The sequence below is a fragment of the Chelonia mydas genome, chromosome 20 (genome assembly GCF_015237465.2).
Source record: "Chelonia mydas isolate rCheMyd1 chromosome 20, rCheMyd1.pri.v2, whole genome shotgun sequence".
Taxonomy (NCBI): Eukaryota; Metazoa; Chordata; order Testudines; family Cheloniidae; genus Chelonia; species Chelonia mydas.
In genome coordinates, this window is record NC_051260.2 from 3,271,743 (window position 1) to 3,298,986 (window position 27,244).

The following is a 27,244-nucleotide window of genomic DNA, read 5'->3' on the forward strand; positions in this document are numbered from 1 at the left end:
GCAGAGGATGCTGGATGCTCCGAGCTCAGAGCCAGGAAGGTGGAAGCCGGGTGAGCTGTGTGTCCTGGGGAGAGGAGGCTCCCCCAGAGTCCTGCCTGGCTGCGTAGGGAGCATCGCCCGGGGACCCCGTGACAGGGGTTGGGTGGGAAGCGCCGGCACCGAGGGGTCGCTGACACCAGCCGCCTGCGGCCCAGCGACTCACCAGCCCCCTGAGAGCCAGGCGAGGGGCCGGCAGCTCCCGCGGACCCACCGCGTCTGGGCTCTGCCCGCTCTGGGGCAGAGCTCAGCCCGGCCTGGCAAGCGCCCGGCTCACCCCTGAACAGGGCAGCCGGTTATTCGCTGGGTTGGGGTCTTTTCTCCCCCCCCGATTCCCTAGCCGTCTTCCCTTTTCTCGCCTTTTCCTTCTCTCTTTTCAACCCCTCGTCCTCCTTCCTCCGGCCTTGTCTCCTTCCGCCCCCCCGTGTCTCGCCTTCCTTAATCCTACTCTCCCCAAGCGCCCTTCAATTCCCGTTCCCTCCTTCTCGCACGCTGCTCGTCCCCTCGGGCTGTTCACACGCGCACACTCATGTGCAAACAACCCCGCAGATGCACACGCGCGCACAGACACAGACACGCACGCCCCCCCGGACCCCCCCCCCCCGGCGTCTCCGAGGGGCAGAGGAGAAGTGAGAATGGAAGATGGAGTTTCCCCTTCCAAACGAAGGCCTGACGGTGGCTGGCACCAGGCGCTGCCGACACCGTCGGCAGCTGCCGGGCGCGGGGTGTGTGTGTGTGTGTGTGTGTGTGTGTGTGTGTGTGTGTGCTGCCCCCCCCCACAGCCCCTAGTTCGGGGGTGGGGGGAGGATGCTTGGCCCCCTCGGCTTTCCGGCTCTGTTAACCCTTTTGTGACTGGGCCCGGCTTGCAGCCTGGGTTGGTTTCTGTCTATCCAGAGTTATTGAAACAGCTTCTCCGGCCCCCCCGCACTCCCCTGCCGGGGGCGGGGGGCAGGAGGATTGGGGGGTGGGGTTGTTGTACCTGTATTATTTATGTACCGGGGGAGGGGCTGATTTCGTCCCTTGGGCCCAGGAGCCCCCACCCAGCACTGAAGGGGTGGGTGTATGGAGGGCGGGGGGACAGTCCCAGACTCCCCCTTCCCCAGGACTCCTGGGGGGCTGGATGCCCTTGCAGGATGCACAAAAGGAGCCCACTGAACTGGGGGGGGTGATGGACCCAACCTCTCAGTCATCCCCCCACCCAGTCCCTGACCCCCCCACCCCTACACTCTTCTCCGCCCCCCCCTTCAACTCCCAGGGAGGATCAGGAGGGTCCCTGGAACTTGGAGGATTCTCCCCCCATCCCTGGGGACCGCGGGGGGGGGCGCTAAAGTATTCGGGGGGTTGGTGTCACTTGCCCCTCCCCCAACCCTGTGGCGCTAGGGTGTGTTGGGGGTTCACTTTCACCCGGCCCCTCCCCCATCCCGGAGGGGGGGGGCTAGGTAGTTTGGGGGGGTCACTTTCACCCGGCCCCTCCCCCATCCCGGAGGGGGGGGCTAGGTAGTTTGGGGGGGTCATTTTAACCCGGCCCCTCCCCCATCCCGGAGGGGGGGCTAGGTAGTTTGGGGGTCATTTTCACCCAGCCCCTCCCCCATCCCGGAGAGGGGGCTAGGTAGTTTGGGGGAGTCACTTTCACCCGGCCCCTCCCCCATCCCGGAGGGGGGGGCTAGGTAGTTTGGGGGGGTCATTTTCACCCGGCCCCTCCCCCATCCCGGAGGGGGGGCTAGGTAGTTTGGGGGGGTCACTTTCACCCGGCCCCTCCCAGCCGCATCTCCCAGCGCAGGGAGCCCGGCCGGGGGGGGGCGGGCTGGGATTGGCGGGCTGGGGAATTAAGGGGCTGGCCCCACGTTCCCGCCCCCCCCCCGCCCCCCCCCCGGCGGGGAAGCTGCGCTGCCCGAGCAAGTGCGGGGCCAACTTTCTGCTGCCGGCGCCGCTGCCGGCTCGGCCCCCCCCGCGCTCTGAGCGGCCCCCCCCGCTCTGACCGGCCCCCCGGGCCCCGAGCTCGCCCTGCCCCGCTCCCGATGCGGGCGGCGGGTTTCTCCCCTCCGCGATGAAGCTTCTGCGCTGGCTGCCCGCGATCTTCAGCCCCTGGCTGCTGCTGAAGGTACGGACGGGCCGGGGGGGTTGCTGGCGGGGGGCAGAGGGGCCGGGGGGGGGGACACACGCTGCTGCGGGCGGGCAGAAATACCCCGAGCAAAAGTGAAGTGGGGAGGTGGCTCCCGCAGGGTGGTTTTTCAAAGGGGGGGGTTGCTCCTGGGGGGGGCAGGGAATAATCGCTGTGCCCCCCCCCCACTTTGCGATCGTTTCACCCTGACCCCCCACAGGCAGGTGGGGCGTGGGGCTGCGGGCTGGGGCGAGGCAGGGGGTGGACGCGGGCTGGATGGCGAGTGGGGGGGGGGGGGGTTGCAGAAAGGGGGGGTGGAGAAAGGGACCTGCAAGGGGGGAGCTGAGTGCTTTGGGTGGGGGGCTGCGTCTCTCAGTCCCTGGGCGGCTGATTCGCTCTGGCAATGAGACCCAGTGGCTTGGCAAGTGTTCCCACAAACCCCCAAATGGGCTGTTTTCGGGGGGGGGGCGGGATTGTAAAGCAGCCAAAAGAACCGTCTGGCAGCTGCCAACGGGGACAGGACTTGAGAGACTCGCCCGGGCGTGCAAATCCGTTAAATATAGCCAGGGTCCCACCTCTGGCTGGCTCCTCCCGCCCCGCTGCTGGGGGACGCGTGTGCCAGGTCATGGCAGCCTCGCGGGGCTGGGCAAAGCCCACAGAGACGCCCACGTGCGCCCGGCTGGGCAGGGTGGGTGGCGCTGGCTGCCCGAGGCTGAGCCGGGCTCCCGCGGTCCCGCTCTGGTGCCCGAGGCTGGAAATTAGCTTACTGCCATGGCCATGGGCATTCTAAGCCACGCACGATGCACGATGCGTGTGCGCAGCGCACGATGCATGTGCGGGGTGCACGATGCATGATGCACGGCACGTGTGCACGATGCACAACGCGTGTGCGCGGCGCACGATGCGTGTGCGGGGCGCACGATGCATGATGCACGACGCGTGTGCACGATGCATGATGCACGATGCGTGTGCGGGGCGCACGATGCATGATGCACGACGCGTGTGCACGATGCGTGTGCGCGATGCACGATGCGTGTGCGCAGGGGTCGAAGCAGGGCTCTGTGGGAGAACCCAGCCGAAAGCCCCATTCACCCAGCTGTTCCCCATCTCTCCTCTCCCCGTGGCCAGGTTATTCCCCGCAAGTCCTGTTCCAGCATTTAGCTCTTTTCTGAGCAATGCCCCCCGCCTTCCCGTGGGGCGGTATCCGGCTGCTGGAAGAGGGTGTATTGATTAGCTCTTTGCTGCGGTTATCTAGGCTGACCCACTGTACGGCGCAGGCTGGAGGCCGGCCCCGAATTCCTTCTTGTTTGAACCCGAGCAGCTCTCGCAGGCGTCCAGCACTGAAACGTTTGCCGGTGCTGGAGGATTTGTCGCTGCCCGTGGGAAGTTGTCCCAGTGGCTAATTTACCCTCTGGGTACGTCTGTGCTGCAATAAACCCCAACCTGCCTGCGGCCCCGAGCGGCAGAGGGGGCAGGGGGCTGTCAGTGGACACGGAGCTCGTGGGGTCGCGGCACGGGGCTGTGACTCGCAGCGTGGATGCTCTGGCTCAGGCTGGAGCCCGGGCTCTGAAACCTGGGGCAGGAAATTGTTTTTTGCAGTGTAGACGTACCCGGGGTGTTAAAATTCTGCGTTCATTTGTCTGGCTTCCACTTCCAGCTGCTGGCTCTCGTTAGGCTGACGAGCCCCTGGTTAGCGGTTCCTGCTCCCCCTGCAGACTTTGCTTCCCGACACGGCTCCGGTTCTCCAGGTGTTCGGTTTGTTCCTCGCTTGGGGGGCTGAGCCAGAGCCGGGGCTGGTGGGAATCAGGGCCACGTTGTGTCAGGGGCTGGTGCGTGTTTAGAGTGTTTTGGTGCCTGTGTATGGACAGGGCCGAGCACTGCCCTGTAACACACCCTGGATCCATTTCCACCCTTCTCAGGCTGAGGCTACGATTCCTTTCTCATCCAGCACGGGCAAAATCCCCCCCGCCCCGACCTAGGTAAAATATGTCTCCCATCGTGATGTCGTCTTTCCTCTGCGAACCCTGGGTCCAATTCTGCTGCCGGTGTCAATCCGGAGCGACTCTGTTGAATTAAATCTGGATTGACACCGATGTAAGGAAAATCTGGTCTGTTCAAGGAAAGCATCTGGGCATATTCACACCTGGTGTCGGGGTTACACCAGGACGGAGGCTGGCCCGTCGGCCGTGCTACCTATGAATTCCCATCCTCAGTCTAGCCCGGGTGTAAGTTCACATGAGCGGAAAAGCACTTAAAGCAAAGTGTTATTAAACAATTGCCAAGGACTCCCGGCCCCGCCTACGCCCCTGGGCGTCGTGCGTCTCGGCCCCTTCTTCCCCATAAACTGTAATAAATAATACAAAACATAAACTTGCCACTCTCAAAGCCCACAAATTTGGAACGGCTCCCCCACCCCCCAGCCTGCCCGACAATAGCTTTCAATAGGGCTCATAAATTTTTGATTTCCTCCTCCGCCAGCTGCTGCGTGTTCCTTGGCCGGCGTGTTCGGAATAGTTCTTTCCCAGGTAGCTGGCGAGGCAATGGGTGGTGCTTGCGAGCCGGGAGTTAAGAGGTTTTGCTTGGTGGGTTATTCCCCCCCCCCCCCCCCCCCCGGCTTTTATTTTTGCTATGTTGTAACGTGGGGGGGCTGGCGGTGGGGAAAGTGTTGGACTCATTAAACCGCAGGGCGGGGAGAATCTGATTTCATGGCGATCCAGTTTTACTTTTCACGTCTCCGTCATTTCTGCTCGCCCAAGGTTGGCGTGACCAGCAGGCCGGCTCCCATGCCTTTGGATTTCGGGGGGGGGGGGGGGTAGGGGCTCGCCACCCACCCGCCCTGTCCAGCGAACTCGGAGACTGAGTCGCTCCCAGACAAAGGGGTTTGTTTGGATCCGATAAGGAGCGGGGCTGGCTTTTTATTCATTTTCCTCCCCGGTGTGGGAAGGCAGAAGCCAGTGGATTCCGGTGTGATCGGCAGGACTGGACAGTTGGTGTGCGAGGCGTGATTGTGCAGAAGGGAAGCAAATGCAACCGAGGATGCTAGCTCTGTATGTGTGTGTGTGATGCTCTCAGTCCCGTGCCCCCCAGATCTGCCACCCTGGGGGAAATTAACCCCCAGCCCCCTCTTACCTGGGCCTTTGTTGTGACCCTTAACAAGCTGGGGAAAGCCGGGGGTGCGTGTGCAGGGTTCGTAGTGTCTGGCAATGCGTCTAGCCAGGATCCTGCGAACCCATAGGGTGCCAGCTCTCGTGAGTCGGGGGCTGTTAAACGCTTCGTGCCCCGGGGGCTCTGCTGGGGGGAAGGGAAGGATTTTGTTGCAAACAAAACAGCCGGCTTGAAATGTGCAGGGTGGGGCCGCTGGCCTTGCTGTCGGTTTCACCTCCCACTCCCAGGGAATGGTTGGACCCCCCCCCAGTCTCTCAGTTGAACCCCAGGCTGTGCAGAGCTCTGCAACCCGGGGCATCTGGGTTATGACTGGGGGAGTTACTGGGGGGGACCCGGGTTCATTCTCCCTCCGTGCCATTGGGCGAGTTCCCTGGCTGTGAAACGGGGCTGAAGTCGGCCAGTTTGCGAGGGGCAAATGGGGGGTGGCGGCGTCGGACTCCTGGCCCCTTCCCGGTGCGTTGGCGGGGGGGGGGGATTTCCCCCGCGCTGCCTTAGGATTAAGTTTCGTTCGGTGTTTAATCCTGTGCCAACGAGCCCCCGGCGTTGCGAGAAACTTTGAATCCCTGGCGAGTGGCGAGGTCGAAGGGCCGGCGGCTTGGCGGCCTGCAGGGGGAGGGGACTTTGCATGGCACCAAAGCGCCGGGGCCGATTGTCCATCCTCGAACCCGGTCCCGAGGAGCGCAGATTACAGACAAACAGCTGTTGTTTTCCTCCCAGCGCCTGGAAGTGCCTTGGCGTGTGGCGGTGGTGGGGCTTGCACGAAGCTGGGGGGGGCAACCTATAGCCCTGGCTGCTACTATTGGCCCACCGGCCTTTGGGGGACGGGGCTCTCCAAAGGCTCACGCGCCCGGGGGCTCCCGAATCTGGAGCTGCTGGGTTAGCGATGCGTTGGGGGCCGGTGGGTTGTGGGGAGGGGGAGAGCTGTATCTGGGGAACCCCGGGATCAAACAAGCCCCAGGGTGTGCCCCGGCCCCTGCTGCGATCTGAGCCGACCTGCCCACAGCGGAGGCAGAATTTGGCTTTAGGGAGACCCCTCCCCAGCAGGCGCTTTGAGGCAGGGGGTGTCTCTTATGCACCTTTGGGGGGCTGGGGGCACCCCGATTCTTACGGGGAGCTGCTGGTCCCAGGAATGAGTCTCATGCCCGGAGAAGGGGCAACGCAGAGGGGAGGTTCTCGGGGAGTAGTGGATGGGAGATAGTTGCTTGGCTTCAGGCCTGCAGACCCCCCCACCCGTTCCCCCAACTTGCCCGGACGCCTGGGTCCCAGGAATGACTTCTGCCAGGAATGTTTTGTTTTGTTTTGTTTTCGGCAGCGGGTGATGGGTGGGGAAAGCGTTTGGACATGAGAGTCTGGGCCTGACCCGAAATAAATCAGTTAATGGGGGCAGGGTGGGGAGCTTGTCAGCTTGGGGCTTGACCCCGTCAGGCTGGAGCGTGATGTCCCCAGGTCACGCTTCCTGCTGGCCACTTGACATCCCGCACCCTCCTCGCAGGTCCCAGGAGGATTTGGGGCCTGTGGAGATGGAGCGTGTGGGGCAAGTTGTCTAGGTCAGAGCAAGGGGAGCTGGGGGCCAGGACTCTTGGGTTCTATCCCTGGCTCTAGAAAAGGGGGGGCTAGTGGTGAGAGCAGAGGGTGGCTTGGGAAACAGGTGGCCTGTGTCCTAATCACTGCGGGTGACTGGCAGTGCAGCTTCCAGTGCATCCCTTCCCCCTCTGTGCCTCAGTTTCCCCCTCTACAAAATGGGGGTCGTCACTGAGTTGCTGGCTCAGGAACTGAATGAAGCTGGCCAGGACTCTGGGGCGGGGTCTCCCCTCGGAGCTCACTCCCCACGGGCAAGGAGCCGGCTCGGTCACACCGTGAGCTCCCCGCAGCGAGCCCCCCCGGCGGAGCCTGACACCCCCCCAAAGGGCCCTGCCCCCCACCCGCAGCCGGCAGTGACTCCCAGCCAGCGGGCGATGCAGACGGGTTGTTAGTGGCCGGGGACTCAGCGTAGGACAGAGCTGGTTAGCACCTACCAGGGACTCTCAGCAAAGTGCATCGGGGCGGGGGGGGGGGGGGGGGAGCCAGAGCCCAGGGCCCTCCCGCCATGTCCCAGCCTAGGAGACAGACCCCTTCCAGCTGCCCTCCCCCCCGACACCCCTTCCCCCCCGGGCTTTGTCTCTTTCCCTGGCCAGCAGGTCACCTGGTCTGTCCCAGCACCTCCAGCTGATCCTTGCAGAGGAGGGGGCCCACAAGTTGCCTTTCTCTGCAGCCCGTCGGCCGTCACACCTGCCCTCTAGGGGTCGCTGTGATCACACACTCTTGTCCCCCACCTAGATACTTGAGTAACACAGAGGGGAAACTGAGGCACACACAGAGTATTCCGAGACAACATTAACATTCCCGCTTCGTCACAGGAGCGATGCCTCCTCCTGGGGCGGCGACACAAGAGAGCAGGTGTTTGCCGGGCACAGTGAGCACTGAGGACCGGTGACTCTGCCCACCAGAGCCTTGAACCCCCAGCCCTGCTGCGACTCCCCTTCCCAGGCCCCCGCGCTGCAATGCGGCTGGCAGCTCCGGCTGCGGGTTGCCCAGCTGGGGCCCGGGAGCCGCGGGAAACACCCAATTCATTTCCCTTTCTGCTTCTTTTGCCTGATTGCCCCTGAAGGCGGCCGAGGACCCCAGGGATCTCTCACCGGCTGCCAGGTGGCCTCTCCTCTGAGCAGATGCTGCAGCCCCTTGGGAAACCCTCCCCCCCACCCCAATCTCGGCTGGAGCTGACTTAACCCCCTCCTGGCTCGTGCCGTGTGACTGACTGGCAGGGCAGCTGGGAGGGGAGTGGGGGCTGGTGGGTTAGAGCAGGGGGGCTGGGAGCCGGGACTCCTGGGTTCCGCTCCTGACTCTGGGAGGGGAGTGGGGCTAGTGGTTAGAGCAGGAGGGGCTGGGACTCAGGACTCCTGGGTTCCATTCCTGGCTCTGCCACCAAGTTACTTGACTGCCCCTCTGCGTGACGATTAGCGATCCCAGGGCCTAGTTTGTAGGAGCAAGACCGTAACCTTAACCCTGGGACCCTGATTTCCAGCCCCTGCCTTGGCTGCTGCGCCCTCTGCCCTCCCAGAGCTGGGGAGAGAACCCAGGAGTCCTGACTCCCAGCCCCCCCGCTCTAACCACTAGACCCTGCTCCTTCCCCCTCGTTATGGAAACCCTCCTCCACCGCATGTCTCCCGTTTGAATTGTGCTTGTGGCATTATTCCCGGGGGCAGGCCTGGCGGGGGGGGCTCGGCTCATGTCAGGTGCCTCTGGGATTTCTGATTGTTCGCTGCTCTGAGCGCATTATTGGGGGATGCGGGGGGGGCGGGGGAGTGCATTGCAAGCCCCCCCCCACCATGCTCATGCCCATGTACTCCCTGCTCAGACCAGCAGAGGGAGCCCTCGCACACCATTCCCCACCCACCTGCTCTGGACACAGCAGCTCCAGCTCTTCGTACAGCTCCGTGCACCCCGCAGACGGGGGGTTGGTGAGGTCGAGTGGGAGCGAGAACGTGGAGCTGGGAGTCAGGACTCCGGGATCCATGGCACAGGGTCCCCTCCTCCCCCCCGTTCATTCCCCATTGTGCCCAGCGTGGGTGTGTGTGCCCGGCAGGTGTGCCCACGTGTGCCCAGCGTGCGATTGACAGCCCCAGAGACTGAACCCGCCACCCCTGGGACCCCTGTGAAATGAGAGTGATCTCCCTGTATCGCCGGCTGGTTTCACAGCGGTGGCTGCTTGTGAAGGGGTTGGCAGAGCCGGGTGTGGGGAGACAGGGGGCTGCAGGTCAGGATGGAGGGGCGTCAGCGGGGGAGTCGGGGCTGGCACGGCAGGGGGCTGCGGGTCAGGATGGAGGGGCGTCAGCGGGGGAGACAGGGCTGGGGAGACAAGGGGCTGCAGGTCAGGATCGAGGGGCGTCAGCGGGGAGTCGGGGCTGGCACGGCAGGGGGCTGCGGGTCAGGATCGAGGGGCGTCAGCGGGGAGTCGGGGCTGGCACGGCAGGGGGCTGCGGGTCAGGATCGAGGGGCGTCAGTGGGGGAGTCGGGGCTGGCACGGCAGCGGGCTGGGGGTCAGGATCGAGGGGCGTCAGCGGGGGAGACAGGGCTGGCACGGCAGGGGGTTGGGGGTCAGGATCGAGGGGCGTCAGCGGGGGAGACAGGGCTGGCACGGCAGGGGGTTGGGGGGTCAGGATCGAGGGGCGTCAGCGGGGGAGTCGGGGCTGGCACGGCAGGGGGCTGCGGGTCAGGATCGAGGGGCGTCAGCGGGGGAGTCGGGGCTGGCACGGCAGGGGGCTGGGGGTCAGGATCGAGGGGCGTCAGCGGGGGGAGTTGGGGCTGGCACGGCAGGGGGCTGCGGGTCAGGATCGAGGGGCGTCAGCGGGGAGTCGGGGCTGGCACGGCAGGGGGCTGCGGGTCAGGATCGAGGGGCGTCAGCGGGGGAGTCGGGGCTGGCACGGCAGGGGGCTGCGGGTCAGGATCGAGGGGCGTCAGCGGGGGAGTCGGGGCTGGCACGGCAGGGGGCTGCGGGTCAGGATCGAGGGGCGTCAGCGGGGGAGTCGGGGCTGGCACGGCAGGGGGCTGCGGGTCAGGACGCAGCCCCTGCTCCAGCGTGCGGGGAAACGACCCGGCAAAGGGGAACGTCCCCTGCAGCCGGCTGGACGGACGGGACAGACAGAATCAAATCCCCGCCCCCACCCCCGCCGGCCGAGCGGAAAAGCTGTTCTGGGAGCGAGTGCCGGGCCGGGGGCGCCGATCCCTGGCTGGCGCGGTGCCCGGGTGCCCGTCCCAGCCAGCTGAGCTGCCGCCGGCTGCAGCCACAGTGGACAAACACGGTTGAATTTCTTCGTGCAAGAGAAGATCTGCCGGGGCGGGTTTCCTGTGCCCCCAGCACAGCCGGGCTCGTAGCAGCCTCTCCGAGCCGGCTGCAGCTCCTGCCCGCCGTGCCCCGGGCTTTGGGACACGCGTGTGAGCCGCAGCCCACACCTGGGGGACCCCAGACCTGTACGTCCCAGGTTGGGAGGCTCCAGGCCAAGCTTCCAGTGGAGGGGGGGCACGGTGCCGCTCTCAGGGATGCCCAGTGTTGCGGCAGGGGACGCAGCCGCACGGGCAGGCGGCTCCGGGGATGAGGGGCTGGATTTGGGCCCCCGCTGGGCCGGGTGCTGCGCGGAGCCCCTGGAGAGACGGCTCCTGCCCCACATTGCTCAGGCCCTGCACAGACGGGGCAGCTGAGGGATCTTTGCCCCCAGTTTACAGATGGGGAAGCCTGAGGCCTGGGGAGCTGGGCTCAGGGCCAGGGGGTTGGGGGCAGAGCTGGCAGCTGATGCCGGAGCCTTTGGCCACAGCCCCCCTCCACCGCCCCCCGGGCCCTTCCTGGCACATTAGCCCTGCCCAGGAACCCCCACCACCTGCCAGGCCCTCTGGGATCTTGTGGGGCTGGGGAGGCTACGGAAATGGAAGGAGACCCCCCCAACCCATTACGTCCCATTCCTTGTCACTGCAACAGCGGTTGCTGATCCGTTAGCTACATCCCTGCACCCCCACATCCCCCTGCACCCCCACCCCGGGGGCCATGGGGGGGCTGCCAAGGTAACCCCCTGCACCCCCATATCCCCACCTCTCCCTCTGCACCCCCATGCCCTCCAAAACACAGAGGGACCTATGATACACCCCACCTCTCCCTCTGGGCCCCCCACCCCTGCCCCTCCCTGTGGGGAGGGCTCCCTGATAACAGATCGGGCCGGGAGCCGCGCTGGGCAGGTAATCCTCGCCCGGCGACACTTACACATGAAACAAATTATCCCCCAGACGCCAGAGCCTTGATTGTCTCTGCCAGCGACGATTCCTCACTGCGGGCTTTTAATCCCAGCTTCTGTCCTACTTCCTCCCCTGGGGACAGTGTGGGGGGCCGGCAGGGGGGCAGACGTGTCCTCCCACCTGCTGCGAATCAACCATCACAGCCTGGAGGGGCTTGAAAAGGGGCTTTTTGATGGTTGGGGGTTTTTTAACACAGGGCAGGGGGCTGTGGGTCGGGAGTGAGGGGCACTGGCAGAGCTGGGGGGGAGCCCAGGACTGGGCTAGTGAGGGGCTGCGGGTCGGGAGTGAGGGGCACCAGCAGAGCTGGGGGGGAGCCCAGGGCTGGGCTGGCAGGGGGCTGCGGGTCGGGAGTGAGGGGCGCCGGCTGAGCTGGGGGGTAGCCCAGGGCTGGGCTGGCAGGGGGCTGTGGGTTGGGAGCGAGGGGCACCGGCAGAGCTGGGGGGGAGCCCAGGACTGGGCTGGCGGGGGCTGTGGGTCGGGAGTGAGGGGTCCTGGCAGGGTCTATGGGGACCCTGAGACTGTAATAGACAAGGAGGGGGCAGTTTGCAAAGGGGAGAACTGGATTTGCACCGGAATGGGGGGTTGGTTCTACACTGGCCCCCCTCCAAGCAGAGACTGGGGGGGGATCAAGTTCCCTTGCAATTCCCCCCCTCATTTTTCATTCTGCCATCTGACCTTAAGCGCGATGCTGAATCCCTTTTAATACCAATCAGGCCATGCCGAGAGCATAGGGACGGGAACTTTGAAATGCAATTTATGGTCCTGCCTGATAAGATCTTATAAAATTTCCCGGCCACACTCGAAATTACATTTCCATAGCGCAGTCGAGCTGATCTCCGTGAGTATATGATACTTGCCACTTTTATGGCTACATTTATTGCGATAATAAAGTGAAATGGTGGGCCTTGGAAGGGGGCGGGGGGCTGGGCGGGGGAACACCTGGGTCGTTCCATCGTTTTCTGGCTGTGGGGAAAACTCTGCTTGCAAAGGGCCTTTGTGTGCTCCCAGGTGTGGGGGGAGGGGAGCAGAGCAGCACCCCACCCCCACCGGGTGAAACCCCTCACTCCCTTTCTGAGTCGTGCCCGGGGAAATTGTATTCTCCCTGGTCCAGAGAGGAGGGGAAACTGAGGCACGGCTGGGGTGGGGTGGGGGAAGCGACTCGCCCAAGGTCACAGAGGAAGGAACAGAACCCAAAGCTCCTGACTCTCTGGCCCTGGTGCGCTAAGCACTAGACCCCGCTCCCCTCCCAGCACGGGAAAGAGAACCCAGGCGTCCTGGCTCCCCCTTTCCCCACCCCGCGAGGCTGTGTCTGGCTTTTCTCCGGGCAGCTCAGGGAGGGATCGACTCAGCCCAGATCAAAGCCCTTGACAAGCCGCTCGCGGCCAGGCCGGGAGGAGATGGGTCGCGCTCCTGCCCCCCCTCGCATGCGGGATAATCACAAGTCTTAAAACCCTGCCAAGCCGCTGCGCTCCGCGGCCGGAGCCGGCACCAGGGTAAAGGGGCAGATTGGAGCTCGACTGACACCTGGGGCTAGGGGATTCTCTGCCCGTGCCCCTCACTCCCGACCTGCAGCCCCCTGCCTGGCCCTGCCCCCGCCAGCCCTGTCGTGCCCCTCACTCCCGACCCGCAGCCCCCTCCTAGCCCAGCCCCGGGCTCCCCCCTGCTCTGTCGGTGCCCCTCACCCCCGACTCGCAGCCGTGAACTCCCCCCAGGGGGCTGCTGGCCGTTTTCCTGGTGCTGGCTCTGGGCTAAGCTCTCCGTTTCTCAGACCCTACCCAGGGCTGACGAGCGCATGGCCCGGGTGGGGCTAGAGCTCAGCACTCCTGCTCCAGACACACCAGCCCTGAGCTAAAGGAGAATCTCCATCAGCCATTAGCAGTGTAGGGACTGTGACACGTGCCCCCGAGCAGTTGATTCCAGCCAGCAGAGGGCAGCGCTGTGATGTCATAGGGGAGCCCCCACCCTCCTCCTGCCCTTTGAACCTCAGACATCACCTCCGTTCCCCATGGGGCTGGCTGTGATGTCATGGGGGGGCTGTGAGCTCAGAGCCGGCAGGCGCGGAGCCACGGACCTTGGGCAAAGAGCTCGGCCTGGGGCACCAAGCAGCCAGTTGTGTAGCCCCCCGGGAAGTGTTCGCTGCCCCTTGAGGCCGGGGCCACCCCTGGGCCGGGGCCTGGAGCCTTTTCCTCCAGGTTCCCACTTGCAGTCCAGACCCGGGGGGCGGGGACCAGATCCGGGCATCTGTGTAAGTAGTTGTCAGTTCTCAGCCTAGGGGATGGGGCGCTGGGCTGGGAGTCAGGACTCCTGGGTCCTTTTACTGGCTCCGCCTCGGACCTTTGCCAAGCCTCCCCCCGTGCCTCAGTTTCCCCTCCAATCCTTTGTCTGTTCGGTCTGCGAGCTCCATGGGGCAGGGACTGTCGCACTCCCTGTGCAGCACCTGGCGCCATGGACCCCGATCTCCACTGGGGGCCACCGTAATACACCAGTATAATGGTCCCTGCCCCACAAACAGCCGCCGTGGGGGAGAGACCGAGCTGCTCCTCCCGCCATGGGCTCCCCGCTGGGGCATGCGCGTGGCCAGCCCCCCCAGCCTGCAAGGAGACGCCCCCATTTGCCGCGTCTCCCAGCCTGTCCTGGGCGATTTGCTGAATTCCCTTTAAATAACCCAGCCGAGGGGCCAGTTTAACCGGGGATCTGGGCTGTTCACCTCCCCTCTGTCTCCCACGCCGCTGGAGGGGACGTTTTTAATGCGTCGCCTTGAGAGCGAGATTCAATTTCATCTTGGCCTCGTCAGGCTCTTTCCCCGCGGCCCCCCCCCCTTCCATCGTCACATCCCCGCTTGGCTCGGTGCGGCCCTTCGTTCTCTCCTTTGTTCGGGGGTTCACGAGTCACCTGGGCCCGGATCTTTGCCTCTGGCCTCCCCCCGCTTCAGCTTCTCTGGCTTCTCATTCGCGCCCCTTTCCCAGGGCTGGCGGGGGCGGTGGGGGGAGATTTCTCTCTCCCCGAGCCCCGAAGCGCGTCGCCCCGCAGATGAGCGAGAGCAAAAGGGAAGGCAGGAGACGCACGTCAGGGAGAAAGAGCCAAAAGGGAAAGACCAAACCCCGGGCCATGAAATATTTATTAGCCGGGGCGCGTTCATGAAACAGCCGCGTTGGAATATTTGCTCTGGCTGCGTGGTTAGCGGGGTCCGGCGGGGCGGGGAAGGGAGACGGGCGATTGATGGCGGGTGGGGTGCCGGAGTTTCCCCGGCGGGGGGCAGGTGGCCCGCTTGGGCATCCACGTGCCGGCGGCTGTGGGCCTGCGTGAGAGACTCCAGCGGCTGCCCCAGCGTTTGCGGGCGCGGATGGTACAGCTCTACTACTGCTGCCAGCCGAGGGAGTCGCTCCTCAAGCCACGTGGCGGAGGGCAGCTGGGCTGGGGCAGCTCCCCACTGCGCAGGAGGCACCGCGGGGCAAGTCTGGCACCCTGATCCCCCCCACGGCATCTCTGTCAATGGGGCAGGGGCCTGGCCTAACAGGGTGACGCTGGTGCCCCCTAGAGGGGAAAGGCCCCGTGCCCCATTTCCCAGCCCCCCAAGCCAACCAGCCCCCTGCCCTAGGGGCAGATGGGAGCCGGTGGAAAGGCCCCATACCCCATCCCCAGCCCCCCAAGCCAGCCAGCCCCCCGCCCTGGGGGCAGATGGGAGCCGGTGGAAAGGCCCCATACCCCATTCCCCAGCCCCCCAAGCCAGCCAGCCCCCCGCCCTGGGGGCAGATGGGAGCCGGTGCCCCTAGAGGGGAAAGGCCCCGTGTCCGTTCCCCCACTCCCTTCTGTGCCCTGACCGTGATGCAGACATTAATGGGGGTGGGGGGGAACGGACACAAAACTGCGTCAGCGAATTTGCCTCTTGCAGCCGGAGCCCCGCTGCTGGGGGCGGGGGGGGCCGGGGGCCGCGTCACCCTCCCAGCCTGGGATGTGGGGCCGGCAGCTGGCAGAGGAGCAGCGAGTGGAGAGGAGTTGGCGGAGCTGGCACCTGCCAGCGTCCGTGGGGGGCACCGAACAGCCGGCCTGGGCCATGGGCTGCGTCTTTCAAACGCCTTTGAGCTCGGTGGGGGCCCGGGCCGGCGGGGGGCAGCGGGCTCCTGGGGGCTGGGCTCTCGTCGGCCGGACTCCGTGGGACCTCTGGGGCTGGGGGGGGGGGCGGGCATTGTTACGCCCCAGTGAAGGGAGCTGGACTCTGTCCTGCGGTGGGGTCAAGCGTGGATCTCTGCCCCCCGTCTCTGCCCCCCATCTCCCCCATCTCTGCCCCTGTCTGCCCAGCACCCCCCAGCCTCCCATTCCTGCTCTGCAGCCCCGCTCCCCCCGCCCCCCCACCTGACACCGTCTCTCTCGACCTTCAGCCGTCTGGCCAGCTCCACCGGGCTGCATTTGTTCCAAGCTCCTTCAGCCGTCCCTGGCAGCGGGGGGGGGCTACCAGTTCATTAACGATGGGCTCCTTCGTTTCCCTTCCTCAGCCTCCCACCCGCCCCCTGGTGCTGTCACCCCCAGCAGGGGGCTGTGGGCTCGGGGCCAAGGCACCCCCCCGCCCCGGCTGTCACTTCTCTGGCAATGTGGGGGGCTAATTAACTATCCCCGCTCCCCCCCCGGCCGAGGCCCCGTTTCTGCAGCGCTGCCGGACCCGGGCCGTTCCCCCGTGGCACCGAGGGGCCCCTGGCGGGACGGGGAAGGGGGGAGCTGTCCCAATCCCTGTATCCCCCCCAGCTCTGCCGGTGCCCCTCACTCCCGACCCGCAGCCCGGTCTCCTCTAGACCCTCCCTCTGCAGTCACCTTTCCAGGGCCTGTCACTCACCAGCCCCCCCCCCCCCATGCCCTCCCCCCATCTCAGCCCTGCACTTGTCAGGGCCTGACAGATGCACCTGGCTCGGCTCGTTAGAACCGGCTCCGTGCTCCCCCCCCCCGGCCAAGATTAATGGGACCTGTCACCAGCCCCTTGTTTGCCGCTCACCTCTGGAAACCCCTGGCCTGGCCGGCTCTGCGCTGGGGGGGGCCCACTGGGGAGTGTCACTCACAAGTGCCAATTAATCTCTGCGTGCTAACGAAGGCAGGGCCAGCTGACATGGGGGCCCCGGCAGGCCGGGCGGTGCCAGGTGCTGCACAGACCCCCCCCCCGCCCCCAGCCTCAGGCAGGTGCAGAGTCCCCCCCCCCCCGGTGGCCCGGGGCTGCCCCCCCGACCCCAATAGACAAGTCAAACTGGGCCTAGGGCCCTGAATTCCCCTGGGGGGGAGGAGCAGGGGCTGTGGGGTGTTTACGCTCCAGGCTGTTGCCCCCAGGTATTTGCAGACTGGGGCCCCTCCCACCCCCGCGCTGCCCCCCCGATCGATGGTGCTGGTGGGCTGCCAACCCTGCCCTGCTTTGGGATACCCGGTGCCAGCGGGGGGGGGGGGGGAGGCTGAGCAGGGAGATGGCAAAGCTGCAGGGGGAGAGGCCAGTGCTGGGAACCGGGGTGGGGGGAGACCTCGGGAAAGGGGGCGATGTGCCAGCACCCCAGAGATCAGCGCAAACTTGACACCTTCCTGAAATGACTGTCCCTCACTCCTGACCCGCAGCCCCCTGTGTCCCAGCCTCTATCTCCCCCCCGCCCCACAGATCTGCCGGTGCCCCTCACTCCCGACCCACAGCCCCCAGTTATCCCAGCCTCTATCTCCCTCCCGCCCCACAGATCTGCCGGTGCCCCTCACTCCCGACCCACAGCCCCCCTGTTATCCCAGCCTCTATCTCCCCCCGCCCCACAGATCTGCCGGTGCCCCTCACTCCCGACCCACAGCCCCCTGTTATCCCAGCCTCTATCTCCCCCCCCGCCCCACAGATCTGTCGGTGCCCCTCACTCCCGACCCACAGCCCCCTGTTATCCCAGCCTCTATCTCCCCCCGGCCAGCTCTGCCGGTGCCCCTCGCTCCTGACCCGCAGCCCTCGGCTAGCCCAGCCCTGAGAGGGGGGCCGAACTGGCTTTAACTGCCCCTTTATCTGGGGTGGGGGTGGTGGGAAGGTCTTTCCCCTGCTCCCCGCTGCCTCCCGCACATGGATCATTTGCCCCCAGCTGCCCCTTTATCCCCCCCTCCCCGACGGCTGGTGAGTCCTTGGCAGAGAGTCCCGGGTACCCAGCCCCGCGGAAGGTGCAGCTGGGGGTGGGGGGGTCACGGGCAGCATCTCGGGCGGGCTCATTTCCTGGTAATTTCCTGCACCGCACAGGAGGCCGCCCCTTCCCCCCGACAGGATTCGAGGGGGGCGGGGGGGGCAATGAATATGTATGAGCGGCAGGATTAATAACCGCGGGCAGGCACTGGGCTGGGCGGCAGATGGGAGATAACGGGGAGGGGGGGAGGGTGATTGACATGGCCACCGTGGTTCCCTTCCCCCCCCTTCTCTCTCGATTCTCCCCCCCCCCCGTGAGGTCTCGCTCTCTCCTGGGGGCCCCCCCTTTTCCCCCCACCTCCTGCCCGTGCTGGGGCTCCGGCTCCTGGCGGCTCAGACACCCGGCTTTGAAGCTGCATTGGAGTATAGATAAGGCTGATCCTGTTCAGAGAGAGAGAGAGATGGGGGGGGGGGGCAGGCAGCTGGGGAGGGGGAAGGGCCGGCCCAGGTGTGGTGGAGGGGGACCTGGATCAGACCTAGCTCCCCGAGCGGGGCAGGGCCCCGTGTCCCACTCCCCATTCCCAGCTTGGTGCCAGGGAGGAGCCAGGCGTTGGGCCGAGCCGTGAATTGAGGGGCTGGTGCCATCTGTCCCGTCATGGGGGTGGGGGGCGTTGAAGGCCCCGGGGAACGGCAGCATCTCTGGGCTGGGCCCCGGCGTGTGGCCGGGGGTGGGGGCTGCTCGGATCCCCTACCCGGGGCAGGCTGGGTGAGGACCCATCGCATCCCGTCAGACCTCCGGGCCCTGCCAGGTGGGAGCGGCTCGCCCTATGCCCCCGAGGGGCCGCCTGCCAGGAAGGCCACTGGCTTCTCCAGGTGCCAGGCCCCCCCGCGCTGCCAGGCCCAGGCGGTGTCTCTGCCGGCTCACCCCGCGGCCGGGGCCTTGGGTTCCACGGCAGCCTGGAGCTGCGGCAGCTGCCGTGGAGGCAGAAAGGAACAGGAGCCGTTCCAGGGTGTTCCCGCCTGGCCCCCCGGCTTGGCTGGGAGAGGGGCTGGGGGTGCTGCCCCGAGTGCTTAGGCAGAGACGGCCACGGCACCCGACTCCGGCCCCGTCTGTGCTGCTCCGGCCTTACCCCGCACCTCCTCCCCCAGCATTCAAAGGCGGCCGTGGGGAGCAGTGCATAGGTTAGAGCAGCCCTGAGGCTGCTCTAACTGGGGCCCGGGACTGGGCAGGGCCTAGATCGCAGACAGTGTAAAGCTGGGTTGAAACACCTGCCCCCTCCCCCCCCCGGCCAGGTACAGGAACAGAGTAACCAAGGACCAGGCCAATTAGCCCCCGCACCAGCACCCCTAGTTCCTGGGTTTCAAACCCCCCAGGGCCTGGGAGCTGGACTGAGACCTGACAAACTCACTCCATCTGTGTCACTAGCTTCGCCCCCGGCCAGCTTCCATTCAGCCTGGGAGTATGTTAGTTTCCCAGGACAACCCGGTCCCGAACCCACACGCCGCCCCCCCGATCTTTCCACACCGGCTCCTCAGCCCCCCGCCTCCGAACTACCCTCCCCCCCCACATTGTTTGCCTGGGAAACCAGGTCGTCTGGAGCTGAGCATAAAAACCTGCCACCGCGGCAGCGCCGGGAAGTGACAGTGATTGACGAGGCTGGGCCGCGCCGTGATCAAAAGCCACCGGAGCGCAGCTGAGACACGCCGGGTGGAGACCAGCTGCAGAGGGGGGGCCGGGGGGGTGATAAATGGAGAGACAGCTCAGAGAAACTGCAGCCAGCGCGGGCCGGGATTTGGGGGGGATAAGTAGGTAGAGTTGAGGGATGGGGGCTGGGTAAAGAGGTGGCAGATGAGCCATGTGCAGGGTAGCCCCGCCGGAGACAGGCCCTGATCTCGCAGGCGAATGGAGACCGGAAGCTCTCTGGGGCAGGGATGCGTGTCCGGCACCTGGCACCATCCCTTCCTGGCACCTTCTAGGGGACATAGTGCAATGCACGTACCGACAGCCCCCTTCACTTCCTGTCCCAACTTGCCGGGCTGTTTGCTCTTAGCCAGCGGCCGTGTTCCACCCCAGAGGGGGCTGCATTTCGGCAGTGAACTGGCGTGGGGTTTGCTGGGTACGGCTCATATGTAACCCCTTTCAGCAGCCGTTTGGTAGGGCCGAAGGAGCTTAGAAACAGCCAATTAACCACAGGTGAATAGAACCCAGGAGTCCTGACTCCCAGCCGCCCCCTCCCACCCATTAGCCCCTTCTTGGAAGCCAGGTGTGCGGCCAGGACTCCTGGGTTCCATTCCCAGCCCTGGAAGGGAGGAGCGGAGTCGAGGGGTGGCAGCAGGGCAGAAGAGGGAGGTGGTGTGTGTCAGGACTCCTGGGTTCTATTCCTGCCTCTACCAATGCCTCGCCTTGGGGGAAATTCCCCACTGGCTGCGTGCCTCAGTTTCCCTGTGACGACGCAGGGGAGTGGTATGCCCAGCCTGCTGAGAGTGTGTGTGTGTGGGGGGGAATGAATATTTGCATGGTGTCCGGAGTCCCTGGGACAAGAGCCACCACCCAGCGAAGGGCGGGGGCTCATCGCTGGGGCCTCTCCAGTGGCAGCTTGTTCCAAGGGCCCCCAGGCCGGGTTTTCATTCCAGTCCCCGCTTTAAGGGGTGGGGGGAGGCTGCGCCAGCTCAGCGGAAGCTGGGGGCGCGGTGTGTTCCAGCGGCCCTGCCCGGCATCTCCCCGTGCACCCGCTGCGCTCGGCCCTGTCATTTCAGCTGCAGATCAGAGGCTCCGTATAATACAATTAGGCTTCCCAGGCAGGTGGCACTGGGCTTCCCCCCCAGCCCCGCCCTCCCACCTGCATTTTAATGGGGCTGGAACCTGCCAGCCTGGGTGCCAAGGAACTGCCAGGCGCCCGTTTCCTGTCGTTAGAAACTGCCTGAAAACTTCCCTGCACACAGGGTGCCTGGGTCACCCGGGCACAGCGCCCCGGGTCTGCTTCCCCCCGGGGGACGGGCGGGGGACCTGGGAACATGGCGCTGCTTTGGGGGCAGGAAACCTCGGGGAAGGAGGAAGGCTGGAAACAGCGGGGCTCACAGCAGAATCGCCCCGAGCCGGGGCTGGGTTAGTGCCCGTGGCCTTGCCCCAGGGATGGGCTTGGCCTGGAAATCCCCAGGCCCGCCTTGGCCCAGGCTGGTAAATTGCCTGTTGCATTTAGTCATCGCCTGTGCGGCCCGTTAACGAGGATCCCTGCCTGGTCCTTGTACCTGTGAATTACACCCGCAGCAGCCTGTCCCCAGCATGTCCCCGCCTGCCGCTCAGCTGTGTGCGTGTGTGTGTACTGCCGGGATAGTGAAAACACACTGCCGTGGGAGGAAAGGGGGGATGCTCAAAGGTGAATGCACGTGTGTTTGTGTGTGTGAGCATGCATGCGTGTTGGTGTATGCGTGCAAGAGCGTGCGTGCGAGAGTGTGTGTGTGTGTGTACTGCGGGGGTAGTGAAAACACACTGCCGTGGGAGGAAAGGGGGGGATGCTCAAAGGTGAATGCACGTGTGTTTGTGTGTGTGAGAGTGCATGCGTGTTGGTGTGTGCGTGCGAGACCATGTGTGTGTGTGTGTGTGTGTGTGTGTACTACCGGGGTAGTGAAAACACACTGCCGCAGGAGGAAAGGGGGGATGCTCAAAGGTGAATGCATGTGTGTTTGTGTGTGTGAGCGTGCATGTATGTTGGTGTGTGCGTGCGAGAGCATGTGTGTGTGAGCATGTGCGGGCACGTGCACGTGCTCGTGTGAGCCTCGTGGGCTCTGGCGCGGCGGTAGGGGCCAGAGAGCGTTCGTGCCGGGTCTGGGGCTGCCGGGCCTGGCGTTCGTGAGGGACCCGGGCCCGGTTCCGAGGGACCCTCCGAGCCCTTGGCACTGAGCCTGCTGACTCGGGGAGTTTGGCAGGGTTTGGGGGTGGGGCAGGGCAGGGCTGTGTTGGAGACTGAGGCACACGGGGGGGGCACAATGGTTGGGGGGCGGGGCTGTGCTGGGGAGTGGAACTGGGGGCACAGAGGATCGGGGGCAGGGCTGGGGGCACAGGGACTTGGGCGTCAGGACTGTGCTGGGAGGTGGGGCTGTGCTGACTCACTGCCCCCCGCTCTCTGCCCCCCACAGGTGGTCTGCGTGGAGGGCCACATGACCAAAACCCTGGGCTACCTGGAGCTGGGCACCTCGGGGCTCCTCAAGACCCTCCCGTCCGGCGCCTTGAAGCCTCCGCCCCTGCCCCCGGCCCGGCTGTTCTCCGGGGAGCCCTCAAAGGCCAAGGCCGGTGCCCTGACCCCCTGGGCCTGGCCTAGGAACCAGACGGGTGCCGAGCCCCCGGGCCAGAGGGGCCAGCGCAAGCCCTCGCTCAAGACGGGCCGGGCCCGGAAGATCTTCGGCTGGGGCGACTTCTACTTCAACATCAAGACGCTCAAGTTCAGCCTGCTGGTGACGGGCAAGATCGTGGACCACGTCAACGGCACCTTCAGCGTCTACTTCCGGCACAACTCCTCCAGCCTGGGCAACGTCTCCGTCAGCATCGTGCCCCCGGGCAAGGTGGTGGAGTTCGACGTGCTGGGGCCCCCGCCGGCCACCGAGCCCCAGCAGGCCACCCTGCCCGAGGCCAAGGAGCCCAGGGCCTTCAACTGCCACGTGGAGTACGAGAAGACCAACCGGGCCCGGAAGAACAAGCCCTGCCTCTACGACCCGGCCAAGGTGTGCTTCACCGAGCACACGCAGAGCCATGCCGCCTGGCTGTGCGCCAAGCCCTTCAAGGTCATCTGCATCTTCGTCTCCTTCTGCAGCTTTGACTACAAGCTGGTGCAGAAGGTCTGCCCCGATTACAACTTCCAGCACGACCGCCCCTACTTCGGCTGAACCCCCTCCCGGCCCCCCAGAATAAAAACCCAGCTCGCACAGCGTCCAGGGGGCGGGGAAGGACCCTGCCTCGCCCTGGTGGGGCTGGTAGATGGGCTTCTCCCAGCCGCCTGGAGGAGGGGGTGCCGTGGAACGGGCGCGGGGGACGCTGTGCGGCCGCCCCACCCCGGGCTGTGGCGAGCCCCTGTGGGGATCTGTGGACCGGACTCTTTGCTCCATCAGCTACGGGCCTGCGGAACCGCTCGGGACCCGGCCAGGCCGGGCTGACGCAGCCGGATCCCCTTGGACCGCGGTGGAAGGACGGGCTGGGGGACATGTGAGCAGCGCAGCCGGAGCCGGTGGCCCCGTCCCTGCTGGGAAATGGGGGGACGAGGGCCAGGGGCTGCACAGGGCAACCGAGTGCCACGTATCCAGAGGTGCAAATCGGCACGGGGGTGTGTGTGTGCACCTGCGTGTGTAAATGTATCTGGGATAGTGGGGGTGCTGGCTGGCGTGTGATTGGTGGGGGTGTGCGTGTGTAAATGTATCCGTGATATTGGTGTGTGTGCGCGTCTGTGTGTGTCTGTGTGTAAATGTATCCGTGATATTGTGGGGGGAGGATGTCAGGTGTTGGGTGCAGTGTGATTCGTGGGTGTGCGTGTGTAAATGTATGAGTGATAGTGGGGGTGCTGGCTGGCGTGTGGTGGGGGTGTGCGTGTGTAAATGTATCAGTGGTATTGGGGGGTGTTAGGTGTTGGCTGGAGTGTGATTTGTGGGTGTACATGTGTGTGTGTGTGTGTGTGTGTAAATGTATCCGTGATATCAGGGGGGTGCATGTGTAAATGTATCCGTGATATCGGGGAGTGTGTGTGTAAATGTATCAGTGATATGGGGGGGTTGGCTGGCGTGTGATGGGCAGAGGCATGCCTGTGTAAATGTATCAGTGATGTGGGGGGGAGTGTGTGTATGGATTGATGGCTCGGGGCCCAGCGCAGACAGGTATCTTTGCCAGCCATCGCCCGGGGCGAGCCAACCCGCCCTTCTGGCTCCTCCTGGGGGGGGCTGGGGGGCTGGGGCTGTGGTGAGAGCTGCCTGCTGCCGGCCCTCCGGGCTCTGACCCCAGTGGGCTGCATGGCTGAGCCAGGAGCCGGCCCCGGGGATGATGGGGCGATGCCTGCCCAGCGCTGCACCCCTGGGTCCAGCCAGGCTGCAAGCGGGCGCCGCTCTCCCTTCGCTCCCCTGGAGCCGTGCCCACCCCTGCCCCCTGCTCAGGGGAGGGAGCACGTTATTCGGGAGGGGACCAGGGCCTCCCCCCATTTCTTTCTCCCCCACATGCCCCCTGCCCAACCCTGCCCAACTGCACCCCCGCCCATTGCAGGCTGCGGGGCCGCCCCAGTGCTGCGGGATGGAAGCCGTGCGGGGGGGCGGGGGGGCCTCCTGCCTGCTCCCCTTTCCCAGCCCCAGGCTCTCCCCCTTGCTCAGGGACCCCCCTAGACCCCTGCAGGGCTGGGAAGGAGCCGACCAAGGGCGTGGGCGAGGGGGAAGGCAGATCATGGCCGGATTCCCACGCACGGCTAAGGTGGCAAAGGGCGACGGAGAGTCCAGCAGAAAGAGTGTGAAGTAAGACCATGGGGGGGGGGGGTGTTGGGTGTGTCGCACATCTGTGCGCTGGTGTGAGTTTGCATCCTTTGTGGCTGTGCGTGCGCCTGTGGCCCTGCGTGTGTGCGGCTGTGCACATGTGAGTGCCTGGATGTGTATCCCCGGGGTGGTCACGCCCTTGTGCGTGTCTCCGTGTGTCTCCCTGCAGCGGGCTTGGTTTCGCAGTCCTGGCACGGAGGGAGGGGGCCCAGCCCTGGCTCCCCGAGATGTGCCCCTGGATCTCAGCAGGAGCCTTCCCCTGCTTCCCCCCCCATCTGGCAGTGCCATCCTGCCCAGCCCCCAGCGACGGGCGTGGTGCCCGCCATGGGGGCAGGCAGGGCCCCTCCAGACAGAGCCCCCCAGCTGTCGATCGCTCGTCCCCGCGCGGTCAGGAGCTATAAAATGTGCATTTGAGTGAAGAAGTAGGTGCCATGGGGCTGGGGGGGCCAGGACGAGCTGGGGTCACCCCCCCGGGCTGCGCTGTGCACTGGGTCGGGGGTCACAGTCACACCCCCCGTGCTCTGGACAGCACCCCTCCGGCTCAGTCACACCCCCCCCCGTGCTCCGGGCAGCACCCCTCCGGCCCCGTCACCCCCCCCACCCCCCCGGGCTGAGATTTCTCCATATTTTTGTAACAAGATAAACTGGAGGGGAAAATGTGATTAAAAAAACCGAATGAAACAAAAACTCCAGGTGTGGAGAGTGATCGCTGCCCAGCCCCCACCCCAGTGCATGAGTGTGATTGACAGCTCCTGCCCTCCCCTCCTGGAGTGTGATTGGCAGCCCCAGCCCCTCCCAGTGAGTATGATTGACAGCTCCCTTATCGAATGTGATTGCCAGCCCCCCCTCCCCTATCGAATGTGATTGACAGCCCCCTGCCCCCATCTAATGTGATTGACAGCTCCTGCCCTCCCCTTCTGGACTGTGATTGGCAGCCCCAGCCCCTCCCAGCGAGTATGATTGGCAGCTCCCCAATCAAATGTGATTGGCAGCCCCCCAGCGCCCCCCATTGGGCAGCTCCCAGTCACACTGGAAGCGGGAGAGGGCTGGGCCGGTGCTTGGGAAAGCGGGGGGTGGCTCTGGAGACATCTGGGGTGCTGTGGGAAGAATTGGGGCCCCAAGGGCAGGGAGGGGTATTTCCTTCCTGACCCCAACGCCCGCGAGCCCCTGAAGCCTGAGGATGGATCAGCTGGAATGACTGGCAAGGGCAGCGCCTGGGCCCAGCAGCAAAGAGGCGCCCGTCCGTGCCAGCGCGGGGAGCTGCCCCCCCCACCCCCCCGGGGCACTGGGTTTGATGAATTGCCGCACAGGCTGCGGAGCTGCGAGAGGATGTCGGGAGCAGGCTGTGACAAGCGAGCCGGCTGCACCCTGCCAGCGCACGGCACCTGATGGATGGGCACGCTGGGCCCTGGGATCTCCCCGCCCCCGAAATCCCAATGATTGATTCTCCTTAGCTCAGCCATCCTCTGCTCTGTAGCCTGGCTCCCCAGTGCAGAACAGCTGGGGGGGGGGGGCGGGGGAGCGGGGAGTGTCTTCTGTCTTCTCCTTAGCATTAAACGCCTGCAACCGGTGCCTGGAAAGACCCAGCATGGGGGGGGGGGAGCTCTCGGTCCCTGCAGTCCTGTCGACTCCAATTGGGCTGCGGAAGGGGATGTTGGGTAGATGGGTCTGAGTTAGGACTTCAGGGGAGGGGAAGCGATCAAGAGGGGAGGTGCCCCCCCCATAGAAGCCCAGATGAAGCCATGTGGGGTTTCTGGGTGAATTTAGGGGATTGTGTGTAGCTATGTAGCTGGTTTTCCCAATAGATACAAAGGGGAAACTGAGGCACCGAGCTAGGCTGGGCCTTGTCTAATGCTACCTAGCCAGAGAGTGGCAGGGTTGGGGCTAGAAACTTGGTGTCCTGGCTCCCAGCCCCCGCCCCAATCCACTGGACCACCATTTCCCTTCCAGAGCTGGGGCTAGAATCCAGGAGTCCTGGGTCCCAGACCCCACTCCCACCACTAGACCAAGCTGCCTCTTGGAGCAGGTTGGTGCACGCACCAGGTCTGGTCTGTCCGCACCGCCTGCTCGTGGAGCTGAGGGGAGAGGTTGGATGGGGCCCTGCCTGACCTGCCAGCCCATGGATGCTGCCCCCCTGGGCGGGTGAGGGGGAATGGGCCACACACCCATTGTCTGTGTTATGACCCTACCTGTCCCTGTGCTGGATCCTCCTAGTGCCTAGATCAACCAGTGGGAGTTAGGTGCCTAAATGCCTCTGAGCATCTGGGTTTAGGAGCCTACTGCAGCAGCTGGCCGGGATTTGGGTGCCAGGCAGGATCCGACCCCATCCTCATTTGCCCATCCCCGTTTGCACCCACAGCAGCAGTACACTGGCTAGGGAGACCTCTGCGTAGGGGGTAGATTCTAAGGGGACCCCCCCAACAATTACTCCATATCTTCGGCAGACCCTGGGGAGAGCCTGGATCCCCACTTCCCAGGCACCCCCCACCCTCCCCAGGATAAATTGGCAGCCTCCTCCCGGGCACTGGGCTGGGGGCCCGCCGGGCGCTGTCCCCGGCCGTGCAGGAGGCACTGATATGCCATGCGAAATCGATCTCCTGCTTCCCGCCATTAATTCTCCGGGCCCAGATGTCTGAGGTCATTGCTGCTTTAATTAGATTTAATTTCATTAGTGCTTCCAGCAAAGCCAGATGCCAGGGGCCGGGGGAGGGAAGACCAGGTGAGGGGGAATGTCTACAGGTTAGAGCAATATGGGTGGGGGACAGGACAGCCGGGTCCTGGACTGACTCTTGGAAGGGAGTGGACTCCAGTTGGCTTTGACAGGGGTGGCTGGGTGCCAGGACTCCTGGGTTCCATTCCCAGCTGTGGCAGGGGAGTGGGGCCGAGTGGTTAGAGCAAGGGGTTCTAGTCCCAGATCTGCCACTGAGTGACTTTGGAGGGGCAGGGCACATTCTTCGATGGGAGAAAGGTCTTGGCTCGGGCCTAGCTTCCTAGGGTGAGAGGCTTGCTACCCACCACCGAAATGCAGCCACCTCTGGAGTGGGCTGCGACAGCTGGTTCATAACCACACAGCAAAGCTGCGCAGGGATCGCTCACCCAGCACTGAAACGCAGCCACCTCTGGGGATGGGCGCTGGAGCTGAGTAACAGTCGCACAGCAATGCCGTGCCGGGAGGGCTCAACTAGTTTGGGAATGCAGCTGCCTCTGGAGTGGAGCACGGCAGCTATTTGATGACACACAGCAACGCTCCGGGATAGTGTCGTGAAGAATACAGCACGCCAAGCTGACAACACAGGACATATGTAGGGCAGCAGCCCACGGGGCTGGGGCTAACACCCTGACACTTGCAGAGCGTGCGCCGGGCTCTGTAATGGCTGCAAGGCGTCGGGATGCAAATGTGTGCCCACTAGGTCACGCTGCACCACTGAGCCCTGCGGCACAGGGGTGCCAGGGGCTGCCCGCAGCGTCTCTGCCCTGCCTCTGCCATCCACCCCGCTGTGCGGCTGCAGCTC

General features: G+C 65.1%; 1 protein-coding gene across 1 annotated transcript; it reads left to right on the forward strand.

Moving 5' to 3' along the window:
• Positions 1-1,917: 1,917 nt before the first annotated feature.
• NXPH4 (neurexophilin 4) lies at positions 1,918-24,410 on the forward strand. The gene is made up of 2 exons (XM_037883717.2): positions 1,918-2,137; positions 21,372-24,410. The coding sequence occupies exons 1-2, from the start codon at positions 2,084-2,086 to the stop codon at positions 22,113-22,115; spliced, it is 798 nt and encodes a 265-aa protein (XP_037739645.1). The 5' UTR covers positions 1,918-2,083; the 3' UTR covers positions 22,116-24,410.
• Positions 24,411-27,244: the final 2,834 nt, after the last annotated feature.